At 38.1% G+C, this 26,409-nt stretch overlaps 1 protein-coding gene across 1 annotated transcript in view; it reads right to left on the bottom strand.

Annotated features, from left to right (window-relative positions):
* LOC117526659 (multidrug and toxin extrusion protein 1-like) overlaps window positions 1-26,409 on the bottom strand; it is a 119,776-nt gene that overhangs the window by 82,872 nt on the left and 10,495 nt on the right. The window contains exons 4-8 of the mRNA XM_034188713.1: window positions 16,402-16,550; window positions 4,825-4,867; window positions 4,657-4,701; window positions 4,484-4,581; window positions 3,618-3,715 (exon numbers count right to left, since the gene is read on the bottom strand). Of these exons, the coding sequence (XP_034044604.1) occupies window positions 3,618-3,715; window positions 4,484-4,581; window positions 4,657-4,701; window positions 4,825-4,867; window positions 16,402-16,550 (433 nt within the window). The remainder of the gene's footprint in view (window positions 1-3,617; window positions 3,716-4,483; window positions 4,582-4,656; window positions 4,702-4,824; window positions 4,868-16,401; window positions 16,551-26,409) is intronic.

Raw genomic sequence — 26,409 nt, 5'->3', positions numbered from 1 at the left:
CTGCCCATCCATCTGATGATTCCAATTTTTTATTTACTTCATCATTCCAACAATCAATATCTTTGCCTTCCTTCCTCTGTCCAGATGTTGCACTGAGTACCTTCCTATTTGTTTCCCTAACCACATCTGTGGTAACTATCCATTTATTTAGCATCACTCTATCTCCATCCACTGCCTGTCTCACCTCCTCCCTGAATCTCACATGACAGTGATCCACCTTTCTCAGAATTTACACCCGATGCCCTTCTTGATGCAACCCTACACTAAAAAAAAGAGAATGTTTGAACCACTTTAAAAAAGTGTTACAATTTGTAAAAACCTGAATGAATTAAGTTGTTTAAAGTTAAGTTTGAAAGTTAAATCAACTCTAACTTACAAACTTAAGTTCAAACAACTTAATTTCCTGGGCTTATTTCCGAAGATAATACATTTTGTTTAACCTAATGAAGCGATCATTTATTTGAATCAAATCTCTATTAACATTTTTGTAGTTCCATCTCCATCATGTCCAGGAGCTATCCCAAATGATCCCCACTACCAAACACAGTCGTATCATCAGCAAACAAAATACATCTCACAGACTTGGAAACCAAACCTATATCATTAATATACAACAGAAACAGTAACAGCACAAGAACTGAACTCTGGGGCACCCACATGTATTCCTCAAAATTTCAGAATTTATCCACCCAAAGTGGACACATTAATACCTGTTGCATAAATAGCTTGCTATCCATTCAAGGGCTAGTTCTCCAATACCATACTTCTTTAATTTGTCCATTAGTAAAGTGTGATCTATGGTGTCAAATGCTTTCTGCAAATCAAAAAGAAGTCCTACAGTGTATTTCTTCTTCTCTATTGCATCTGTAACTTTTTCAACAAAATCAATTAAAGCCAGTGAAGTAGTATGATTTTTTTTTTTCTAAAACCATACTGCTGTTCACTGAGTATGTGATGTTTAGTTATGAAATTGTTCAACCTCTTTACAAGTATCTTTTCCAGAATTTTTGAAAACTGTGGTGACAATGAGATTGCCCTGTAGTTTGAATAGACATGTTTGTCACCAGATTCGAACAGGGGTATCACCTTAGCTATTTTCATTTTGGAAGGAAATTTCCCAGTCATCAGTGACAAATTACAACTATAAGTCAAGCGTTTAATAATACAATTAATAATATTTTTTATCAAAAACATATCAAGGTTGTCACTGTCAGTTGATTTTTTTCACTTTTAGCTCATGAAATATGTTAATAATTTCATTTTCATCTGTTTATTTAATATACATTGAATCCAGAGTTGTATTAATTGTTTTGCTGTTGTCCAAAGAGCATGTTTTTGAGGATACAATTGAAGTTTTTACCCACATTGACAAAATAATCATTGAAATGATAAGCAATAACTATTTGCTTTTATGATTTTTCAGAATCTGTAGGAAAATAAGATGGATAATCTTTAACAACTTTTTTCTTTTTAATGATTTCATTTAAAAGCTTCCAAGTGCCTTTAATGTTGGTTTTATTTTTTCCAATAAATTGTAGTAATACTGCTTTTACACGATTGCATAATGTTTGTTAATTGTTTTTGTATGTTTTATATTTGCTTTCAGCTTCTTTTGTTCTGAATTTTATGAACTTATAAATCTGGAGATCCTTGGTAACCCATGGTTTATCAGTTTGTTGCTTATTTCCAGTTCTTAGCACTAACAGGCAATATTTGTCATACAAGTTGGAAATAAATAATTCCTACGATTTGTTAATATCCTCACAATAAATGCCACACCAACCTTGATGCATTAAGTCAATATTAACATCATTATTTTCCTTTTGAGATTTGTGGTTTGCTTTTGATCATTTTATCAGTTGATGATTAAAAAGCTACGAAAACTGGCAAATGATCACTGACATCACTAATGAGAAGTCCACCTGTTATGTTCCCTACAGTAGCATTTGTTAATATATTGTTGATAAGTGTTGATGTATTCGTAGTTATCCTAGTTGGATGTGTGATCACTGGATACAATCCCATACAAAACAGAGTTTATGAATTCTGTTATTTGTAACTGACCATGAGGATTCAGGAAATCTATATTTTTCATGCTCCTGCCCATGATGGGTTTCATTTCATTTCCTGAATCTTGTATTTTATTTATGATATCAGGTTGCCATTGTCATGCTTCAGTTATGTTTTGTCTTGTTTTTATTTATTTTTATGTTTCATGGGCTTGCCACGTATTTAGTTTTGCTTAATGTTTATTATTTGCTTTCACTCTTGATCCCTTAGTTGCTTTAGTCTTAGGTTCATTCTTTTTATCACATTTATTATATTGTGCTGTTTCATTAATTGCATTATTCTGTAGTCATCTGGTTTGTTTATTCTCTGTTTGTCAGTAGTTTATTTTGCTCATCTCATTGTGATTTCAGTTATGCTTAACGTCAGGTTTTGTTCCAGTTCTCATGTTCATGTTCTGTTCCTGATCCTGGTTATAGTGCATTTTATTCTGTCCATGGTTTTTGTTTTGATTGCCCCTGCACCAGAACTTGTGTCTTTGTCTGTCACTATGACTCTTTTTGCTCTGTGTTTTCTTCACTTCCACTCTTGCACCTGCTCACGTGTCTTGTTTCTTTCATCACTCCACTCTGTGTTTTCCTGCCTTCACTTTCTTGCACTGTGCACAATCTTTGTCTTCCTCGGTCACGCCCCTTCTAGAACCTTCACTGACACCTACATCTTGTTTCACTGATTACACCACCAGTTATTTAAGCCCTCACAGTCTCACAGCTCACCGCCAGATTGTTGACTTTGTCACTTTCCAGCCTCTGTCTCATGTCTTGTTTTGTCCAGCTTATCAGTATTTTGACCTTGCCTGTTTTTGACCTAGAGTTTTGTCTTGCCTTTGATTGCCGGTATGTTGTGTATTTTGACCTGTGCCTGTTTTTGACTACGCCTCTGTTTCTTGTCTGCCTGCTACCTGCCTGTTGAGCCAATTAAATCCCTTTTTGAACTCTATCAGTCGTGTGAGTTTGCAGTTGTGTCCTACAGTTTGTGCCACGCCTGATAATATTAAAGTCTCCACAGACAAATAAAAGCTTATTATTATTAACTGTGTTGTACATTTCAGTCAAAGTATCCACAAAAATATCTATATTTGACCCCAGAGGTCTATAAACACAGATTATAATTATGTTTTTTGATTTTTCACATTTCCACTGTGACACATTCCATAATATTTTCCAAAGAAAATGACGTTTTGTATAATTTCACTTTGGAAATTTAAACATACATTTAGTGCCACACCACCGCCCTGTTTTTTTTTTTTTTTTCTTCATCCTATTTGTGGCAAAAAAAAACATCATAACCCTCAAGATGGACAGAGTCAAACATCTCCTCTCTCAACCAAGTCTCAGTAATTGCAATAACAGGGAAAAAAAAATGTTTATTAGATATTTTCAAGCAGTCCTGAATTTTTGAAATGTTCATGAGAAGACTTCTACTATTAAAATGTATTATTGAGAAAATCACATTTGTCAAAGAATAATCCTTTGTTCTTCAGTAAAGTATTTACAATATTTTCACAAAAAAAAAAAATCCAGATTAATATTATTATAACAACAACTGACCTCCCCATGTAGATTTTAACAGCTGCTTCCACCAGATGTACGTGTATAAGAGCCCCAACAGACTATACTGTGCGATCGTATTGGCTGCTGCAGACCCACTTTAAGGAGAAAGACATGATAAAAACAGGTTTTAGATTTCCCAAAGGAAATAAAAGTAACCACATAATGAACTTTTTTTAACAAATCCATATCTGTTAATATCTGTAAAACATGACAAGACGTCCCCAGTCATTCATGTCAATAACTGTTAAGAAAGTAGCAAAGAGTAACAAGAATGAATGAATTATTATTTTTAAATAAAGTCCCTTGATCTTTTAATGCAAGTGAAAACAAATAGACAACATTACTTAAAATTATTAAAAACATGACAGAATCTTGGATTGTACTCTCTTTAATACATCACAATTAAATATCCTTTTTCAGTGATGCGGGTTAAACATGGACACAAAACCATGTATACATGGAAATTTAAATCATTTCTCATGGATTACAAGGCCATAAAACCATGTCAGAACAACATGAACAACATACAACTTGAAAAGTCAGATTAATTAGTTTTTCACATTCTATCACAGACAGAAGTTTGTGCCATTTAAACTGTGCAGACTTTTAATGACAGATGGACAAATGTAATAAATTTAAAATATTGTTAAAATGTAGCATTATTTTTTTATATTGATTACACTGGAAAAAGTGTTTCTAATTTTGTGTTCACTTTATAGCTTCCCACCTGTTATAAAATCCATGAACATTTTAACTCTAATTAAAGCAGTTCTCATTTAATCTGCCAATATAACCAGGTGTTCAATAGTACAGTCATACTTTGGAGCTTAAAGACAAGAAAATAATGAGACAGGAATACTTACACCACTCCTAACTGCAGATAATAAAGAAGGACGGCATTGATGATGATGTTAACCACATTTGCTGCTGCTCCAGTTATAACCTGAGGCCATACAATCCCCTGTAAAGAGCGTCGACTGGGATTAATTTACATTTTAACAAATGCATTTGATGTCTGATTGTGTCAGAACATCACCTGGTTTTGAAGATACCGCACTTGTAGGTGGAACATAAATGCAGCCTGAATAAGCAAAAACACAAGCTTGCAACTTTATCATGACACAAGCACATGTGAAGTCCAGAAAAGGAATAAAACCCTCAACAATATTTCTATTTACTATGATTATGTGTAGGATGCACTCACAGGCAGAGCAGGCATGATGATCTCCACATACAGCTGGGCGACACTTCATGTTAGAAAAAAAATTGTACAAATTGAACTGATTTGCAGCTTTACACTTTCAAGGTTTATCAGTTTGAACATGAAATATCTTATATTTGTGTTGTATATGAATGTAGGTTGAAGAGGATTTGCAAATCATTGTATTCTGTTTTTATTTACATTTTACACAATGTCCCAACTTCATTGGAATTGGGGTTGTAAATAAATTTACTTTATTTCATTTATATAGTGCCAGATCACAACAAAGCTGCCTCAAGGTGCTTCATACAAGTAAAAGGTCTAATGTTACCAACCTCTAGAGCAAGCACACATGTGTGGTAAGGAAAAACTCCCTCTGATGATTTGAGGAATAAACCTGCATACCAATGATAAACACTCTTTTTTTGCAAATCACACAGCTTGAACTTGTAAAAAAATTGTTGTGAATAACATAATTAACATTAAATACTGAACACATTTTATATAATGTGGCCATTATACAAATCCTATACAATGGCGCCAAAAGTTACATTTTCGGTCTACTTTGTATCTGAAGCACTCATTGTAAAAGAATAAACAAAAAAGGTATTACTGCTGACAGTAATATGATGGAAAAGAATAGGCTCATCATCTGTGTGGTGATGAACTCAACTAATTAGGATTATCATGTGGGCTTGTGAGGTGGGCTTCATAGATAATTGGGAAAGCTTCTGGGGAAAACCTGGTCTTGTTTGGAAAGACAGCATCCATCCCACTTTGGATGGAGCAGCTCCCATCTCTAGAAATCTGGCCAATTTTATTAAACCCTCCAAATCGTGACTATCCAGGGTTGGGACCAGGAAGCAGAGTTGTAGTCTTACACACCTCCCTGCAGCTTCTCTCCCCCTGCCATCCCCACCAATACCCCATCCCCATAGAGACACTGCCTGCTCCCAGACCACCAATAACCAGCAAAAATCTATTTAAGCATAAAAAAATACATATATATATAATATAATATAATATAGCACCTTCAACTGCACCACAGACTAAAACAGTTAAATGTGGTCTATTAAACATAAGGTCTCTCTCTTCTAAGTCCCTGTGAGTAAATGATATAATAATTGATCCAACATATTAATTTATTCTGCCTTACAGAAACCTGGTTACAGCAGGATGATTATGTTAGTTTAAATGAGTCAACACCCCCGAGTCACACTAACTGTCAGAATGCTCATAGCACGGGTCGAGGAGGAGGATTAGCAGCAATCTTCCACTCCAGCTTAATTAATCAAAGACCCAGACAGAGCTTTAATTAATTTGAAAGCTTGACTCTTAGTCTTGTCCATCCAAATTGGAAGTCTCAAAAACAGTTTTATTTGTTATTATCTATCGTCCACCTGGTCGTTACTGTGAGTTTCTTTGTGATTCTTCAGACCTTTTGTCTGACTTAGTGCTTAGCTCAGATAACATAATTATAGTGGGTGATTTTAACATCCACATAGATGCTGAGAATGACAGCCTCAACACTGCATTTAATCGATTATTAGACCTAGTTGGCTTCGCTAAAAATGTAAATGAGCCCACCCACCACCTTAGCCACACTTTAGATCTTGTTCTGACATATGGCATAGAAATTGAAGACTTAACAGTATTCCCTGAAAACCCCTTTTTGTCTGATCATTTCTTAATAACATTTACATTTACTTTAATGGACTACCCAGCAGTGGGGAATAAGTTTCATTACAGTAGAAGTCTTTCTGAAAGCGCTGTAACTAGGTTTAAGGATATAATTCCTTCTTTATTATGTTCTTCAATGCTATATACCAACACAGTGCAGAGTAGCTACCTAAACTCTGTGAGTGAGATAGATTATCTCATCAATAGCTTTACATCCTCATTGAGCACAACTTTGGATGCTGTAGCTCCTCTGACAAAGAGAGCCTTAAATCAGAAGTGCCTGACTCCGTGGTATAAACCACAAACTCGCAGCTTAAAGCAGATAACCCATAAGTTGGAGAGGAAATGGCTTCTCACTAATTTAGAAGATCTTTATTTAGCCTGGAAAAAGAGTCTGTTGCTCTATAAAAAAGCCCTCTGTAAAGCTAGAACATCTTACTACTCATCACTAATTGAAGAAAATAAGAACAACCCCAGGTTTCTTTTCAGCACTGTAGCCAGGCTGACAAAGAGTCAGAGCTCTATTGAGCCGAGTATTCCTTTAACTTTAACTAGTAATGATTTCATGACTTTCTTTGCAAATAAAATATTAACTATTAGAGAAAAAAATATTCATAACCATCCCAAAGACATATCTTTATGTTCGACTGCTTTCAGTAATGCTGGTATTTGGTTACACTCTTTCTCTCTGATTGTTCTGTCTGAGTTACTTTCATTAGTCACTTCCTCCAAACCATCAACATGTTTATTAGACCCCATTCCTGCCAGACTACTCAAGGAAGCCCTACCGTTAATTAATGCTTCGATATTAAATATGATCAATCTATCTTTATTAGTTAGCTATGTACCACAGGCTTTTAAGGTGGCAGTAATTAAACCATTACTTAAAAAGCCATCACTTGACCCAGCTATCTTAGCAAATTATAGGCCAATCAATTGAATCATATTTATCTAATAGATTACAATTTGTTCATGTAAATGGGGAGTCTTCTTCACAGACTAAGGTTAATGATGGAGTTCCACAAGGTTCTGTGCTAGGACCGATTTTATTCACTTTATACATGTTTCCCTTAGGCAGTATTATTAGAAAGCATTGCTTAAATTTTCATTGTTACGCAGATGATACCCAGCTTTATCTATCCATGAAGCCAGAGGACACACACCAATTAGTTAAACTGCAGGAATGTCTTTCAGACATAAAGACATGGATGACCTCTAATTTCCTGCTTTTAAATTCAGATAAAACTGAAGTTATTGTACTTGGCCCCACAAATCTTAGAAACATGGTGTCTAACCAGATCCTTACTCTGGATGGCATTACCCTGACCTCCAGTAATACTGTGAGAAATCTTTTTGATCAGGATATGTCCTTCAATGCGCATATTAAGCAAATATGTAGGACTGCTTTTTTGCATTTGCGCAATATCTCTAAAATTAGAAAGGTCTTGTCTCAGAGTGATGCTGAAAAGCTAATTCATGCATTTATTTCTTCTAGGCTGGACTACTGTAATTCATTATTATCAGGTTGTCCTAAAAGTTCCCTGAAAAGCCTTCAGTTAATTCAAAATGCTGCCTCTTCATGTTAAAAGGGAGTTTTCCTTCCCGCCGACGCCAAGTACTTGCTCATAGGGGGTCGTTTTGACCATTGGGGTTTTTCTGTAATTATTGTATGGCTTTTGCCTTACAATATAAAGCACCTTGGGGCAACTGTTTGTTGTGATTTGGCGCTATATAAATAAAATTGATTTGATTTGATTTATCACGTCAGTGTATGTAAAGTTTGGTGTTATCAAGTCATATCACATATACATCTGCATATGCCTGATTCTACTTGTACAACAGTCATCAGTTGGCTATTCATCAGACAAATCATATTTGAACAACTTTAACCTCAATCCATTCCATTTATACAGTACCAGATCTAGGGTGGTTCAAAAAAATAAAAGTTCATTTATGATGCTTTGGAAAAAAGAAAGCCTGCCAAATATTTTTGTCATACATTAATATTTAGAGGTAGCACATCATAGCTGAAGGTTGTAAATATATCAGTTATCGCTGCCCGAGTGCCCGTGCAATAGGTTATCCAGTATCTAATCACATCACTTTTATATTCAATTTAAAACTATACCTGGGTTTAACTATTTCTCACAAACAACATACTTTCAAAAGTGTTATTTTAGGCTACAAGCTGAAAATTTTGCTTCAATTCACAGCTTCTTTTCTTTCAGATCTTTGGTGATGGTGAATCTAACATGAGATAAATGTAAAAAGAGACACTTGCTGACTTAACATGCTTAACCATTAACTGGAACTTCAGTAAAACATGTCAGCTACTAGAAGTAGAACATTTGTATACCTTATTGGTTCCACCGACTGAAATAAAGGGAAACAAATTGCCCTCAAATGGGCAAATACTCAAGGTATTTTCTTCAAACACACTGATTTGAAGAAACCTGTCCATGATGCTGCTGTGACCTCTATAGACATGGCAATTCCTTTTTGGGACAGAGCTAGAATCCCACTGAGGACAAAGCAGCATCTGATCACAAAGTTAGAAAAGGTGTTCGGAAAATGGAAAACATTGAAAAAGACCAAGAATCGCAATACAGACAAGCAGAAGAAAGATGAAACAGTGTTTTGTGAATCTTTGGAGGACTTGTTTGACATGGCACATCAGGATGTCCTAACAATGATAAAGTTTGAAGATGACAGACACTTCCTACTTGCTCAGCGAGAGAAAGGTAGAGGATGCATGACAGGCATAGATAAAATACAAACTGCCAAAGAACAAAGAGCAGAAAAAAGGAAAGCTGCAGAAGCAAAATACAAAGAGAAACTGGAGGAGCCTGGACCATCTAATGTCTCACTACCTGACACTGTCTCCAGCCAGAGTGAAGAGAACACAGAAAGTCCAGATGAAGAATTTGTTATGCCAGTGCCACAAAAAGCCAGTAAAATTAAAGCTGTTGTAACACCAGGACTTGCAGCAGCATTGGATAGGACCAAAACAACAGACAGAAGTGCCACCTATATTCTGACTGAAACGGCAGCAAGTCTTGGTCATGATGCAAGCAACTTAAATATCATTATCATGTAAAGGATGTTCTCTTATGTTACACAGCTGTATAATTGGTTCTTGTGCTGATTCATACATTTTTGAATATTAAGTACTGCAAGGCATAAAATATTATTGTTTGGAGTGAGATCAAAATATATGTGGAAATATATAAAGCATAGACTTATTTAAATTTATCAATAATGAAACAGTATTTCATCAATAAAATGAAAATGCAATGTTTGATTGTTACAAAATCTTCGCTACCCCAGTATGTAGGTATTGTAGGAGCATGATACATGTACGAGAAGAACTGCATCTCACAATTCATGTTTTAGTGTTAACTATTTTATGGGATATGAAAAGATTTGATTTTCCAATGTATTGCCATAATTTCTGTCCTGACATATCAATATTAAACTGACAGAAATAATTTGGAAATATCTGGAAATGACCATACTATATGACAAAGTTATTGCGAGCAAAATCTTTAAGGGCTGTGTGCTACCAGTAAAAATTATTAGAGTTTTATGAAATTGTACATGATGTGTTTTTATGTTAGGTACAACACATTTAGAGGGTGAGACTTGAAGTTTTTTGAAAAAAATTTTTTGACCATTTTTATGGACCAACCTAACCAGATCACAACAAAGTCACCTCAAGATGCTTCACACAAATAGAGTCTAACCTTACCAACACCAAGAGCAAGCACACACGTGACACTGGCAAGGAAAAGACTCCCTCTGATGATTTGAGGAAGAAACCTCAAGCAGACCAGAGTCAAAAGGGGTGACCTTCTGTTTGGACCATTCTACCGACACAATTGACAATATGAATATACAGGAAATTTTGGAAGTCCATGATGGTGCACAGAACGGGAGGCCTGCAGAAGGCACCCACTCCCATTTCTGGATGGAGCTGCAGAGAGAACAGAGAGAAAAAACAGAATCAGGCAGCCAAAAGACAACAAATACAGTATAATCTGTCAGTATTAAGCGACAATAAAACCAGAAGAAATAATAGGTGATTGCCGGCCACTTGCCCTAAGCTTCACTAAAAGGCTGAGACTTTAGATAAAGTTGAGGCCGCGGCCCTCTCTGTTTCCTAATAAAGTGAATTTAAAATGGTAGAAAGCATAGTAACATACTATGCCAGTATGCTAGCCATACGAAAGGGAAAATAAGTGCATCTTAAGTCTGGATTTGAAAGTCTCTACAGAATGTTATTGTTTTATTGTTGAAAGGAAGATCATTCCACAAAGCAGGTGCATGATAAGAGAAAGCTCTGTGACCCGTTGACCTTTTATTCACCCTAGGGACACAAAGTAGTCCTGCACCCTGTGAACGTAAAGCCTGGGCCGGTACGTAGGGTTTAAGTAGGTCAGCTAAGTAGGAAGGCGTTAGTCCACAAATAATTTTATAGGTTCATAGCAACTTTGGAATTAATCTGTGCCTCGTTCCTAACATTATCAACTACATTACATTGAAGCGCATGGTGGGGTGCTTCTAGTTGCGATGTCAAATGTCAGAACATCCAAGTACTCACGAGTACTTTGTTTTGGTCTCCTTAGCTGTTTCTTCTGAATGCCGTATACTTTGAAATCGGTTACGGAAGTGCACAAAGTAACCCTGGTGGATCACTGGATGGTCACTAACAGCCTAAATATTAATTGTTATGATTTTGGTGTGACATGTCCTTTACAGGTTATACATGTCACAATATACATATTAAAGCAACAAAATGTGTCATAAATGGACTGAATTTATGTAGCACTTTTCCATTTGCATCAGACGCTCAAAGCGCTTTACAAATAATGCCTCACATTCACCCCGATGTCAGGGTGCTGCCATACATGGCGCTTATTACACACCTGGAGCAACTACGGGATTAAAGACCTTGACCAAGGGCCCTTAGTGATTTTCCGTCAGGATTGCATTTGAACTGAGGATCTTCTGGTCTCAAGTCCAACGCCTTAACCACTAGACCATCACCTCCCCTATACAGTAATATATATTAATCTACTCTGCACAGCCTCCTTCACAAGCACATCATTCAGTGCAAATCGGGGCATTTAATTTGCACTTACACAACCCTCTGCATGCTTGAGTTGCTGAGAAGTGAGCATTCGTTATACTCATGCCTCGAACAAAAAAAATGCAATGTGAAAGTCAAAGGCAGAGGGTTAAAAATGCTGAAAATGCACTTCTCATAGAATGCAACACATTGCTTTGTGAGGTTTTTACCAGTCATAAAAAAAAACAAAGCATGCAAGGACAGAACTGTTCAAGGAGAGAACTATTAAAAAAAAAAAAAATCTTTTTAGCACTCAAAAAAAAAAAAACATTGCCACACCCCTTAAGAAGATGAATTTCACTGGTGTCCACCCCAAATTACTTTCTATATACCCTGTGGCTACGTGTGCCACATTTCATGCTTTCTTCACTATCTGAACTTTTGGTAAAAACCTGTACAGTGACAAGCATGACAGTCATTACAAGTACTGAACTACACTAAAGTTAAGGTTGGAGTGCAATTCACATTTGGACAGGAAGTGAGCAAGTAACCCACTCACAGAAATAAAAAACTTCACAACACAATGAGGCCTCATTTATGCTCTTGTGTCACCAGCCATTTTGATTGATCTGTATAGGATAAATCAACGACAACAACAACAAGAGTCATTCAATCTGTTCACATTTTGTGGGTCTTTGTTTCATATGTGCTGTGACTGATTATCACAAAATGCAGGACAAGTTTTACTGTTTCTCATTAAATTCACAAGAAGTCAATTTTACTTTGACACATCATGATCAACAGTGTTATCAGTCTTGATGTTCATAGTGCACTGCCAACACAGCAATAACAGGCAGCACACCCATGGAGAAAGTAAAATAAATAAGGCTTGGAATCCTGTCTGCTTTCTTCCATCCATCCATTCTTCTTCCGCTTTATCTGGAGTCGGGTCGTGGGGGCAGCAGCTCAAGCAAAGCCGCCCAGACCTCCCGATCCACACACACCTCCCCCAGCTCCTAGGAGGGAACCCTAAGGTGTTCCCAAGACAGGCGAGAGACGTAGTCCCTCCAGCGTGTCCTGGGTCTTCCCCGGGGCCTGCTCCCAATGGGATGTGCCTGGAACACCTCTCCAGCGAGGCGTCCAGGGGGCATCCAGAAAAAGATGCCCGAACCACCTCAACTGCTCCTTTCGACGTGGAGGAGCAGCGGCTCGACTCCGAGCTCCTCCAAGTGACCGAGTTCCTCACCCTATCTCTAAGGGAGCGCCCAGCCACCCTGCAGAGCAACTCATCTCGGCCGCCTGTACTCGCGATCTCGTTCTTTCGGTCATGATCCAAATCTCATGACCATAGGTGAGGGTCAGAACGTAGATCGATCAGTAAATCGAGAGCTCTGCCACCAGAGGTTTGGGTGCTTTCTTCATATCTGTAATTATCCCAGTTCTTTTAATCAGCCTCTTTCTCCTTATGTTTTCCTGAACATCTTTGATCCACCACCAAGTCACCTGGGGTCTCACGTACAAAGTGTGTTTACTCACAAAAACCTGGCGTACCCGGTCTCCACGTCCAAAGGCATCAAAAGTGATGTGAGCATGGAAATGTGCGGTGTGTCACACAAAAATCCAGGCTGCCGGCACACATTTCTACAGCTATTGTTCCACTGTGGACATGTAAGGTGATGCGGGGAACTGTTATAGTGTGAAAACAAGAAGTCAGAGTGATGTGCACATCAGAGGCACACTGATGAACATTTAACACACCCACGTGTTTGCAATTATATGGATGGATATAAAAGCACACGCAAAGTGATGCATAAAATGGAACAATAGCTGTGTTCGCATTGTTAGAGGACCTTACAAATGGTGCACTCTGATGTGAGCATGTACTCAGGTGAACACGAGGATTTACTTGCAAATGATGATAATTGGCTCATGAACCGATTTCAATTACAAGACCTTTTTTAAATTATTAATATGTTTTCTTTTTCTTGATGGTGAAACTAGAGATGAGCTTCTTAACAAGTCCCCCACTTGTGTTCAGTATTTGTCATAAAAGCGTGCAATCATGTTTAATGTCACACGTACAGCCGCCGTGCACCTAATATCTTTTTACTTCAGTGTGTGTGTGTGCAGCTCAGTTCAACATTTACACGCACAAACATACTCATTTAATTTCCGTTTTACATGACAGCGAACTGAGAGAACGAAAATCTAACGGCTTTCCTTGTTTTTGCATGTTGTCTCTGAAAATTCTTTTTTGTTGTTTTTACACAAAACAACACAGAGAGCAATGGTGGTATCAAACACACAACAATACACACTTACGGTGCTGTCAGCATGACACAGTCAGAATATTTGACTAGATTTGCATATTCAGATAGAGACGTGGCCAGGGAGGAGTTTGGTGCGTGATGTGCTTGATTCCACGTTCAGTGGGATGTACAAACCAAACGTGCGTGGATTCATGCCTACGCACACTTTGATACATCTGAATATATTTGTGCTTATGCCTGATTCAGGGTTTTTGCGTACGCCAACATTTAGAAAGTCAATGCAAGTCTTTGTACATGAGGCCCCTGGTCTTTGCTTTCCCTGTCCAGGTGTCACAACCAGTACCTTCCCAGTTGGTCTTTCTTATCACATCTGCAGTGCTTTTACATATGTTGAAAATTGCTCCCCTTCCATCAAGTGCCTCTCTCACCTGTTCACTGAATTTCACACAACAGTCTTCCTCCTTCAGCTTCCACCATCTGATCCATTGTTGAACTCTCATACTTTTTTTCTTCACCTCTAAAGGTCATCCTACAAACAACCATCCTATGCTGTCTAGCTACACTCTCTCCTGTCACCACCTTACAGAGTCTCCTTTGTCTTTTTGCTGGCATCTCCTACACAGAATGTAGTCCACCTGTGTGCACCTTCCTCCACTCTTATGTTAACCCTGTGCTCCTCCCTTTCCTTAAAGTAAGTATTCACCACATACATTTCCATCCATTTTACAAAATCTACTACAATGACAATAAGGCCCTTCTTAACTAAACTAAAATTTGCAGCATTTCTGGAGTATAAGTCCACACCTCAGTATACGATGAAGGAGCACAAAATAGTACAACCCCAATTCCAATGAAGTTGGGATGTTGTGTCAAATGTAAATAAAAACAGAATACAATGATTTGCAAATCCTCTTCAACGTATATTGATTGAATACACCACAAAGACAAGATATTTATGTTATAAACTTTATTGTTTTTGTGCAAATATTTGCTCATTTTGAAATGGATGCCTGCAACAAGTTTCAAAAAAGCTGGGACAGTGATATGTTTACCACTGTGTTACATCACCTTTCCTTCTAAAAACACTCAATAAGCATCTGGGAAATGGGACAGTAATTGTGAGTGTCAAAGGAGCATCCCCAAAAGTCTCAGCCGTTCACAAGAAAAGATGGGGTGAGGATCACCACTTTGTGAACAATTGTGTGAAAAAAAAAATAGTTCAACAGTTTAAGATAATGTTTCTCAATGTTTAATTGCAAAGGAATTTAGGGATTCCATCATCTACAGCCAAAATATAAACTGAAGATTCAGAGCATCTGCAGATTTTCTACATGTAAGCGGCAAGGCCGAAAACCAACACTGATTGCTCGTGACCTTTGATCTCTCAGCCAGCACTGCATTAACAACTGACATCGTTGTAATGGATCTTACCACGTGGGCTCAGGAACACTCAGAAAACCATTGTCAGTTAACACAGTTGGTCACTACTTCTACACGTGCAAGTTAAAACTCTACCATGCAAAGTGAAAGCCATACATCAACAACATCCAGAAACAGTGCCGCCTTCTGTGAGCCTGAGCTCATTTGAAATGGACAGATGCAAAGTGGAAAAGTGTGCTGTGGTCTGAGTCCACATTTCAAATTGTTTTTGGAAATCATGGACAAAAGAGGAAAAAGACCATCCAGACTGTTACCAGCGCAAAATTCAAAAGCCAGCATCTGTGATGGTATGGGGTGTGTTAGTGCCTATGGCATGGGCAACTTACCCATCTGTGATGGCATCATCAATGCTGAAAGGTACATCCAGGTTTTGGAGCAAGACATGCTGCCATCCAAGCAACGTCTTTTTCAGGGACGTCCTTGCTTATTTCAGCAAGACAATGCCAAGCCACATTCTCCACGTGTTACAACAGCGTGGCTTCGTAGTAAAATAATGCGGGTACTAGACTGGCCTGACTGCAGTCCAAAACCTGTCCACCCATTGAAAATGTGTGGCGCATTATGAAGCACAAAATATGACAACGGAGACCCTGGACTGTTGAACAACTGAAGTTGTACATCAAGCAGAATGGGGAAGAATTCCACCTACAAAGCTTCAACAATTAGCGTCCTCTGTTCCAAATGCTTATAGAGTGTTGTTAGAAGGAAAGGTGATGTAAGACAATAGTAAACATATCACTGTCCCAGGTTTTTTGAAATGTGTTTCAGGCATGCATTTCAAAATAAGCAAATATTTGCACAAAAACGATAAAGTTTATCATTTTGAACATGAGTATCTTGTCTTTGGTGTATTCAATTGAATATTGGTTGAAGAGGATTTGCAGATCATTGTATTCTGTTTGTATTTACATTTACACAACAGCCCAACTTCACTGGAATTGGGGTTGTACTTCTACTCAAGAAAAATAGAGTATTTTGTATGATATACTCATTTCCAACTACAGATTGTAGTACATTTATTTGTACAAAAGGCAAAATCTGCTTGTGTAAAAAAAAAAAAAAATGTGTGTGTCACTCTGAATTAGATGTAAAAATATTTGAGGAAATAAGTAAAAGACTGACCGGGCTACTTCTGGAATCTGTTTGACAGCAAGAAGAATGGGCTCAGTGTTGAGTGATAAGAGCCCACAGGGAAAACAGGCCAGCAGCAGAATCAGGATCCCTCTCTGCAGAATCACCCCCACAACGCTCAAGTTACCGCTGCCATACGTCTGCAGGAACGAGTTTAGTGGAGACAAAAATACAATGTACTGAGTTTAAAGAACATCCATCACACCAACACAGAATATGACTGGAGTAGGAAGACCCTAAAAGACTGTTCACACTAGATGCAATAGAAGCACAATACATCCCGACTGCATGCGGAAAATACCCCCTCTGATCGAACAAAGGAGGTGGAGTTTTCTTTGTCACAAGTCCGAAATTTATGATGGTTATGAAGACCCATGTGTCCCTCAAACGGGGAGGGGATCACACAATGAGCACTCAGTCTGAGCTAGAGCCAGAGGATTAGCAACACAAATCACAAGAAGGTGGTGGAATAAGAATAATGCTTTATTGATAATTTAGGCACGGTCTGGTACACAGAATTGTCAGTCAGCGTTGCGGAGGTACAGGTAGGTGATAAGCAGAGGCATCATCAAAAAAACAGGCGGGGTTCGATAACACAGCAATACAATGTAACATGGGCAAAGACAAAATCCAGATCCAGAACACAAGAAAGGTCGAGCAAAATGTGAGAGCAAGAAACTGTGATGAGGGCCAGGACGAAGATAACAGATCAACGAGAAAGCAGTTGAAAAGAAAACTTGCAGAGCTTAAATACACTGAGTTAATTAGGAAGTGAAATGGAGAAGGTGTGGTGTGCAGGCATTAGTAAGGCGGGGACTAACAGAGAGGAGGACCGCGAGACAGAGAGTGCTATGACAGGCAGAGGTGGGCGATACCGGAAATTTTGGTATCGATCCGATACCAAGTAAATACAGGCCCAGTATCGTCAATACCGATACCAATACTTTTCATATTTAAGCTTCATAGATCCAAAGGATCCAAAAGACCTAGGATAGAATTTTGCCAAACATTGTACGTGACAACAAAATACTTTATTATCACAATCAACATTTTTGTTTAAAAAAATATCACTCAACACAACTTAAAACAAAATCTCCTGAGGTAGAGGGCTGACAAACCACAATACAAGGGTACGCTGCTCCATGTTGTGTGACACAGCGCAGTGCTGCTCTTACAGACAGAGAGTAGACTTTGATGAATCTGCGTGTGCAGCAGTCAGTGCGTGTGGGAGAGAAAAAAAGCTTGACTATTGATCATTTTACATGAGGATCGTTCAATACCAATACCAGTGTTGGTATCGATATTAAGATCGATCCGCCCACCTCTAGTGACAGGTGGACAAGGAGGTGGAAACAAAACTGGGCATGGCCAACAGAGCTGAGAAGGTGATGGGCAAGAGAGTGGAGTGATCTGAGGGCGTGACTGTGATCCAAATGAAACTGAATGTGAAAGCATGAGAACTGAGACAAAGGAGTGTAGTGACAACATGGGCATGACTAACAATACTAAAATATCCGAAGACCGCATTGAAACTAAACATGAACAAAATCAAATAAACAACGAAAATCAAAAGCTAAAACTAGAATGGAACTGACATGAATATTATAAATGAAGACAAATGTGGTAAACCTGATAAATAAACTTAGTGACACAAGTAATCAAAAACAGTGGATCAAAACTAAACTAAACCAGAATGTAACTCAGCAAGTGGCTGACGAATGATGAACATAAAAGCTGTGGCAAAAGCAATGATGAACAAAAATCAAAAATGGTGGCTGAAAGACTAAACTATACCAGACCGGAAGTCAAGATGTGGCTATAGTGTGATGAACAGAAAATAAGCAGCTGTGACAAAAGCAAAATAACCAGATTGTCAAAAAAGCAGACAAAAGGAAATCAATAAAGAGACTGACAACAAAACATAACGGGCTCGGTCCGAGCCGGGGCAAAACCTGACAGGCAACAACAAAGTTTGTCTAAAAGTTTGTCTAAGGTGGATAAACACCTTATGAAATAAAACATGATGTTAATGCACCACTGAAGACTCAGCTTGAAAAGCTAAGATTAGCCTAGCCTTTAGCAGCAGGCTGTGTTAGCTTTTGCTAGCTGTATGGTAATCACTATCAGAACATGAATTATATTTGTAAATTCTGATATTTTTATTATTTTTACACAATAAATTCAATCCACAATGGTTACACACACACACACACACACACACACACACACACACACACACACACACACACACACACACACACACACACACACACACACACACACACACACCCACCTATTTTCACCTGTGTCTTGGGGAATTTTGACATAACACTCTCAAATATGAAAGAAATTCAATGTTTTTTGACAAAGTTATTAATTTTTGAAAATGCATTCAATGTTAAAATATGGGGATTTTTCAAATATTCAAAGATTTTTCCTGTCTTTGCCCTTTGATCTATGAACTTGAAAACTGAATCAGTTCTTGCCTATCAGGAAAGGAATCCTGTGTAAAAATTTCATAATGATAATTGTGGGTTCCAGGCTCATTACAAACAGACAAACAAACAAAAAAAAAAACAAGGAGGACAACATGAAGAAAGTCAGATTCATAGTTTTGTGTTCACTCTGTAATGATGACAACATTAAAGACAATGGCATCATCAATGAGGATGATGCAATTAAATGCTGAAATAACTAAATTAAAATCTGTCATCTTGCAGTTTATCACCATTTGACTACAAGTGTATTGAGAAATGGTCATCAAGAGTAAATGTATTTTATTCTTTAACAGGCACACTACCATATTTGTCAAATAATTTCCTGTTGTTTTTTAATAAATATTTATATTACTGTGGTTTTTTATTGAATGAATGAATGGACAAGAATTAAAACTGTACATATTATGGACTGCATTTATATAGTGTGTTTTCCATCTGCATCAGAAGCTCAAATCGCTTTACAATTATGCCTCACAATCACTTATTCATACAGACACACCGATGGTGATGTCAGGGTGCTGCCATGCACCCAGACATCACCTCTCCCAAATCTAGGGAGGCCAGAATACCAGTCAGTATCTTGTGTGGCTGCCAGTTGCCTCAAGCAGTGCAACACATTGCCTTCGCATAGAGTTAATCAGCAGCCAGACAGTACTGAATGTGAGCATTTGCCCCCTCAAGTCGGTTACGACAACAAACTGCAGTCAGGTCAAAACCCAGATGAGGACAACGAGCATGCAGATCAGCTTCCCTGAGATGGTTTCTGATGTTTGTGCAGACATTTTTTGCACAAACATTGCATTTTTTTCTGCAAACTGATTGTTTCAGCAGCTGTCCGGGTGGCTGGTCTCAGACGATCTTGGAGGTGAACATGCTGGATTGGGCTGGTGTGGTTACATTTGGTCTATGGTTGTGATGCCACTTGGATGTGCTGCCAAATTCTCTGAAATACTTTCAGAGGCGGCTTATGGTAGAAAAATGAACATTAATTTAATGAGCCACAGCTCTGGTGGACATTCCTACAGTCATCCCACCTGCACGCGTCCCCAAAACGTGTGACAGCTGTGGCATTGTGCTGTGTGATAAAACAGGACATTTCAGAGTGGCCTTTTATTGTGGCCAGCCTAAGGCACATCTGCGCAATAATCATGCTGTCTAATCAACATTTTAATATGCCACACCTGTGCTGTGGGATGAATTGTCTCAGCAAAGGAGAAGTGTCACTAACACAGACTTAGGTAGATTTGGGAACAAAATTTGAAAGAAATAGGTCTTTTGTGTATGTAGAAAATGTTTTAGATCTTTGTCTTTAGTTCATGAAAAATGGGAGCAAAAACAAAAGTGTTGAGTTTATATTTTTGTTCAGTGTAATTTACAGAGGAACATCAAATTTTCCAGTATATTTTTTTGACTTGAAATGGGATTAATGACATAGAAACAAAGTTTTGTAATTTAGAACCATTTTTTTTTCATTCCAAATGGAAATTAAATAAACCATGGATGTAAATTTGTAAGCATTTTTGCCATGTGTACACTTGACCTCTGACCGTTCCTCTCACTCCTTTGTCATTTTTATCAGTCTTTACTGAGAGTCGTTTGTGTTTTTCATTTATCTGCTGGTCTCTCAGTGAAAGACAGAAACAGCCTGACCAACATTGTTAAAATCTGTTCAAAGATTATCGGAGTGAAAAAAAGAGACTGACACTCTTTCTGTAATCAACAGATCCTCCTGAAGGCTGAAAGCATCTTGTCCTTGTCAGGTCGTGTTCTTTTAGGAGAGTTTTCTCTGCTTCCTTCAGGACGCTGTTATGCTTCCCCGGTGTGTAGAACCAACCGTTTTTTAAAGTCATTTATCCCTTTTGACAATTTGACTTTTAAATGCTCTGTAGGTCTGCCATGTTTTTATTTATTTATTTATTTATTCTTGCTATTCATTTTAACTCATTCAGTATGTTTTATTTGTTTCTATTTGTTTCATTGTTTTTTATGTTGTACGTTATTGTGTTTTGTTTTGTTTTTTTAACGGACTACTCACATGAAATTGCCCGTTGTGGGATTAATAAAATTGTTGATTGATTGACATCACTTCTGCACTTTGATGACTTCCATGTTTTGGGCTGGATGCCTCATTTATAGTGGTTGTGTGAATATATGGCACAATGTGCTGCTGTGAAAGTTGGATTTGATTGAACTTTGACTGTTGATCGCATGCCGATGTGAAATGGGATAGTTTTCGGATTTGCTTGGTGTCACTCACGCCTCTGTGAGGGACTTTTGTGTTAGAGCAATGCGTGCCATGTTTTTGCATTTTGTGTGAAATATACGGTGGCCCTAAGAGGCCAAACGCACAGCAACTTAAGAAAACACCAGCAAACACAAAACACTGCAAACAGAAAAATGCTGCAAAAAAATAAAATAAAATAAAATAACCGCTGCAAACAGAAAAATGCTGCAAGACAAAACAAAACAAAACAAACAAAAAAAAAAGCAAAACACTGCAAACAGAAAAAACATTGCAAAAGCACACAAAACAAAATGGAAGTTGGAAAAAGAAAATGGAAGTCTGAAAAACAACACGGAAGTAAATGCACTGCAATTGTAGAAAACACCAGCAAACACAAAAATGCAATAAATAAATAAATAAAATTAAAATAATCGCTGCAAACAGAAAAATGCGGCAAACAGAAAAATGCTGCAAAAGAAAAACAAAAAACACAAAAAATACTGCAAACAGAAAAACGCAGCAAACAGAAAAATGCTCCAAAAGAAAAACAAACAAACAAACAAACAAACAAACAAAATGCTGCAAACAGAACAACACTGCAAAAGTACACAAAACAAAATGGAAGCTGGAAAAAAGAAAACAGATGTTGGAAAAAAGAAAACACAAATTAGAAAAATGAAAACAGAAGTTGGAAAAACAACACTGAAGAAAATGCACTGCAACACAGAACACAGAAAAACACTGTAAAAAGGAAAAACGCTGCAAAATTGAAAAATGCTGCAAAAACAAACAAAACAAAACAGAAGTTGAAAAAAATGGTGGCGGTCGTGCCCCATGTCCATTTGCAAACCGCAGATCAACTTGACAGACTGTATTGAGGAAGTTTTTTTTTTTTTTTTTTTTTTTTTTTTCTGTTTGCAGCATTTTTCTTTTTGCAGCATTTTTCTGTTTGCAGTGTTTTTCTGTTTGCAGATGCTTTTTTAAGGGCCCCTTCACACATATTGTGAATTTGGTCGATTTGAGCATAAAGTGTGCATGAAGCAAGAATCGAGTGCAAAACGTGTAAAATCGTAGCTGCCTCTAATGCGTCGTACACCTGTTGCTGCAAGTATTTACGCACACCAGCGGCTGAAAGACAGAGTGTACACTGTGCGAACCCATTGAACCCTCTTGCGGCAGGTGTTGGCCAAATTCCAGGTGACACACACGGACATCTAACACCACTTGTTTGGCACTTAGAAAATGTGCGGCCATTTGCACTATGGCAAAACTAGTCAGCAGACAGTCACTGTTGAGCTGCATGTGAAATCTGTCTCGTGTTCCCACAAGTGTGGAGTTGCAAAAAGCCACACACATGTGGTGCATGTGTCTTGCACGTCTCCACAACTCCCCCAACACATCTTGTTTGCCAGGGGGAGCACACTTGCAAAAATGCTTATTTGTATGTACAGATCTGATTACATGGGGGCCAGACAGTCTGATTGGACACAACATGGGGAGGGGCCTGTCAGCTGATCACAGCACACTGACATCTGGATGACAGACACAGAAACCACCGCCAGGACAGTTACATAAATAATTACGACAATACCTACATACCAATTACAAAACAAATAAGAAAAATGAATGACCACATAACACAGAGTGGCATGTTGGTCTGGGCACCAAATAGAAAGGGGGCATGCAGCTGTAAAGATCTCTGCTCCTGCTCCGGGCTGCAGTGGCTGCACACAGCGCACCGTGAAAAGTCCTTAAAGCGACAGAATCACCTCAAAATCTCTCATCAGCTGTTAAAATTTTCACTGAAAACCAGCTTAATTTTTCGAACCATGTCCACTTCGATGTGTCTCACAGGTTTAGAAAAAATTTTGATCAAACATAGCGCCAGTCTCTCAGCAACTTCTCAGACAAAGGAATTCCGACGACGGGCTGGACGACTCCTCCCACAAGGAGTGCTCACAGGCGAATGACGTCACCGACAGGTGTGGAAAAACTCACGCATGCGCACGAGGGTTCAAGCATGTCTGACGTAAAAACATATGAATGAAATCCATATAGTTTTTGAAAAAAATAAAAAGGACCTATACTTTACGGACAGCCCTCGTACATATTTGCACCATGTGTGAATTAGCACTAATTTGCAGTGCATTTGGTCTCTTAGGGCCACTCTAGAAAGATGCATAATAGTGTCAAAATTCACCATTTCTAGATGAACAAATGAATGAATGAATGAATGAGTTTATTCAGCACACAATTCAACAACAAAAACATTAAAACTCATAACAAAGCAACTTTACGAAAGTCCTGCGTGGCCGAAAGGGTGAGGGCAGAAGCAGAGCTTATAAATACCCACCACTTATAATAAAAAATATACATCTACACACAAACAAAATTTCATAAATACATAGCTGCACAATCACACACACACACACACACATATATATATATACACATACATGTATATACACATATACAGTGGTGGGCACAGATAACCAAAAAATTTAATTAACTTCGATAAAAGATAATCAGATAACTGAAAAGTTATCTTCGGTAAAGATAAAACAATAAACCACCCAAAAATGTATGGGAAGTTACAGATAACTGATAAATTCCAATATTGTCTCTGGTACATTTACTAGTAAAACGAATTTAAGTTTTAATGCCATAATAAGTTCTACTAATATTAAAAGTAACAACAGACCCACACACTGAGACCACACTTTTCTTTTTGAACATTCTGCCCCTGCTGGAAGCTCTTTTCTACTACAGAGCTCCCAACACAGAGGCACCCTGAGAGCAGCCATAAAGCTAGCTCTCTATCAATTACAACACTCCGGTCAGGCAGAGGTTTTGAAAAATAAAGTCATGCTGACTTATGGTTTTGATTTATCAATAACATTAATACCGATAGAATAACTCCATTAATGTCAATTCTGTCATTTGTCAGCATATATCTTTTAATGTTGAATAATGCACTAATTCTGAGGTTTTGTAACAAACAGACAAATCACAAAGGATTCTGGGTAAAAGTGCCTCTGCTAAACATTGATTGGTTCAGTCATTCATTATGTAAACCAACACGTTAATGTGACGTCTGTCGTGTGTTGGTCTTCATTTTTTTATTTGTAAAAACAGGCATTTTTATGGAGCCCTGGAAGTGTCATCGCAAAATGTTTTGCATGTGGAGAGAATGTGCGCACGTTTTATGATGTTGTAAAACGTGCTTTACACTGTGCGAGATGATTTTTCATGCAGGAATTTTTTGGACCGAGTTTCAGATTAATCGCGCGTCCTGTATCATGTAGTGTACATGGAGTAACAAGCTGCGTTTAACATCTCAGGACCACCTCCTGATTGCCGATCATATGGTCCAATGAAATTCAAACCTGTTTGATATTTTTCTTGTCGGCCGTTGTGAGGTTATCCTCCTGCTGAAAATCAAATCAAATCAAATCAATTTTATTTATATAGCGCCAAATCACAAGAACAATTGCCCCAAGGAGCTTTATATTGCAAGGCAAAAGCCATACAACAATCACAGAAAAACCCCAACGGTCAAAACGACCCCCTATGAGCAAGCACTTGGCGACAGTGGGAAGGAAAAACTCCCTTTTAACAGGAAGAAACCTCCAGCAGAACCAGGCTCAGGGAGGGGCAGTCTACTGCTGGGACTGGTTGGGGCTGAGGGAGAGAACCTGGAAAAAGATATGCTGTGGAAGAGAGCAGAGATCAATCACTAATGATTAAATGCAGAGTGGTGGATACAGAGCAAAAAGAGAAAGAAACAGTGCATCATGGGAACCCCCCAGCAGTCTACGTCTATAGCAGCATAACTAAGGGATGGTTCAGGGTCACCTGATCCAGCCCTAACTATAAGCTTTAGCAAAAAGGAAAGTTTTAAGCCTAATCTTAAAAGTAGAGAGGGTGTCTGTCTCCCTGATCTTAATTGGGAGCTGGTTCCACAGGAGAGGAGCCTGAAAGCTGAAGGCTCTGCCTCCCATTCTACTCTTACAAACCCTAGGAACTACAAGTAAGCCTGCAGTCTGAGAGCGAAGCGCTCTATTGGGGTGATATGGTACTACGAGGTCCCTAAGATAAGATGGACCTGATTATTCAAAACCTTATAAGTAAGAAGAAGAATTTTAAATTCTATTCTAGAATTAACAGGAAGCCAATGAAGAGAGGCCAATATGGGTGAAATATGCTTTCTCCTTCTAGTTCCCGTCAGTACTCTAGCTGCAGCATTTTGAATTAACTGAAGGCTTTTCAGGGAACTTTTTGGACAACCTGATAATAATGAATTACAATAGTCCAGCCTAGAGAAAATAAATGCATGAATTAGTTTTTCAGCATCACTCTGAGACAAGACCTTTCTAATTTTAGAGATATTGCGCAAATGTAAAAAAGCAGTCCTACATATTTGCTTAATATGTGCATTGAAGGACATATCCTGATCAAAAATGACTCCAAGATTTCTCACAGTATTACTAGAGGTCAGGGTAATTCATCCAGAGTAAGGATCTGGTTAGACACCATGTTTCTAAGATTTGTGGGGCCAAGTACAATAACTTCAGTTTTATCTGAATTTAAAAGCAGGAAATTAGAGGTCATCCATGTCTTTATGTCTGTAAGACATGGTGTGTGTCCTCTGGCTTCATGGATAGATAAAGCTGGGTATCATCTGCGTAACAATGACAATTTAAGCAATGCTTTCTAATAATACTGCCTAAGGGAAGCATGTATAAAGTGAATAAAATTGGTCCTAGCACAGAACCTTGTGGAACTCCATAATTAACCTTAGTCTGTGAAGAAAACTCCCCATTTACATGAACAAATTGCAATCTATTAGATAAATATGATTCAAACCACCGCAGCGCAGTGCCTTTAATATGAGTCCACTGTCTGAGGCCATAAGAAGATCATTTGTAACCTTCACTAATGCTGTTTCTGTACTATGATGAATTCTGAAACCTGACTGAAACTCTTCAAATAGACCATTCCTCTGCAGATGATCAGTTAGCTGTTTTACAACTACCCTTTCAAGAATTTTTGAGAGAAAAGGAAGGTTGGAGATTGGCCTATAAATAGCTAAGAAAGCTGGGTCAAGTGATGGGTTTTTAAGTAATGGTTTAATTACTGCCACCTTAAAAGCCTGTGGTACATAGCCAACTAATAAAGATAGATTGATCATATTTAAGCTTGAAGCATTAATTAATGGTAGGGCTTCCTTGAGCAGCCTGGTAGGAATGGGGTATAATAGACATGTTGATGGTTTGG

The sequence above is a fragment of the Thalassophryne amazonica genome, chromosome 15, assembly GCF_902500255.1.
Source record: "Thalassophryne amazonica chromosome 15, fThaAma1.1, whole genome shotgun sequence".
NCBI classification, from domain to species: Eukaryota; Metazoa; Chordata; class Actinopteri; order Batrachoidiformes; family Batrachoididae; genus Thalassophryne; species Thalassophryne amazonica.
The sequence above is the reverse complement of the archived record's forward strand: the minus strand, read 5'-3'. Positions and strand labels throughout refer to the sequence as shown.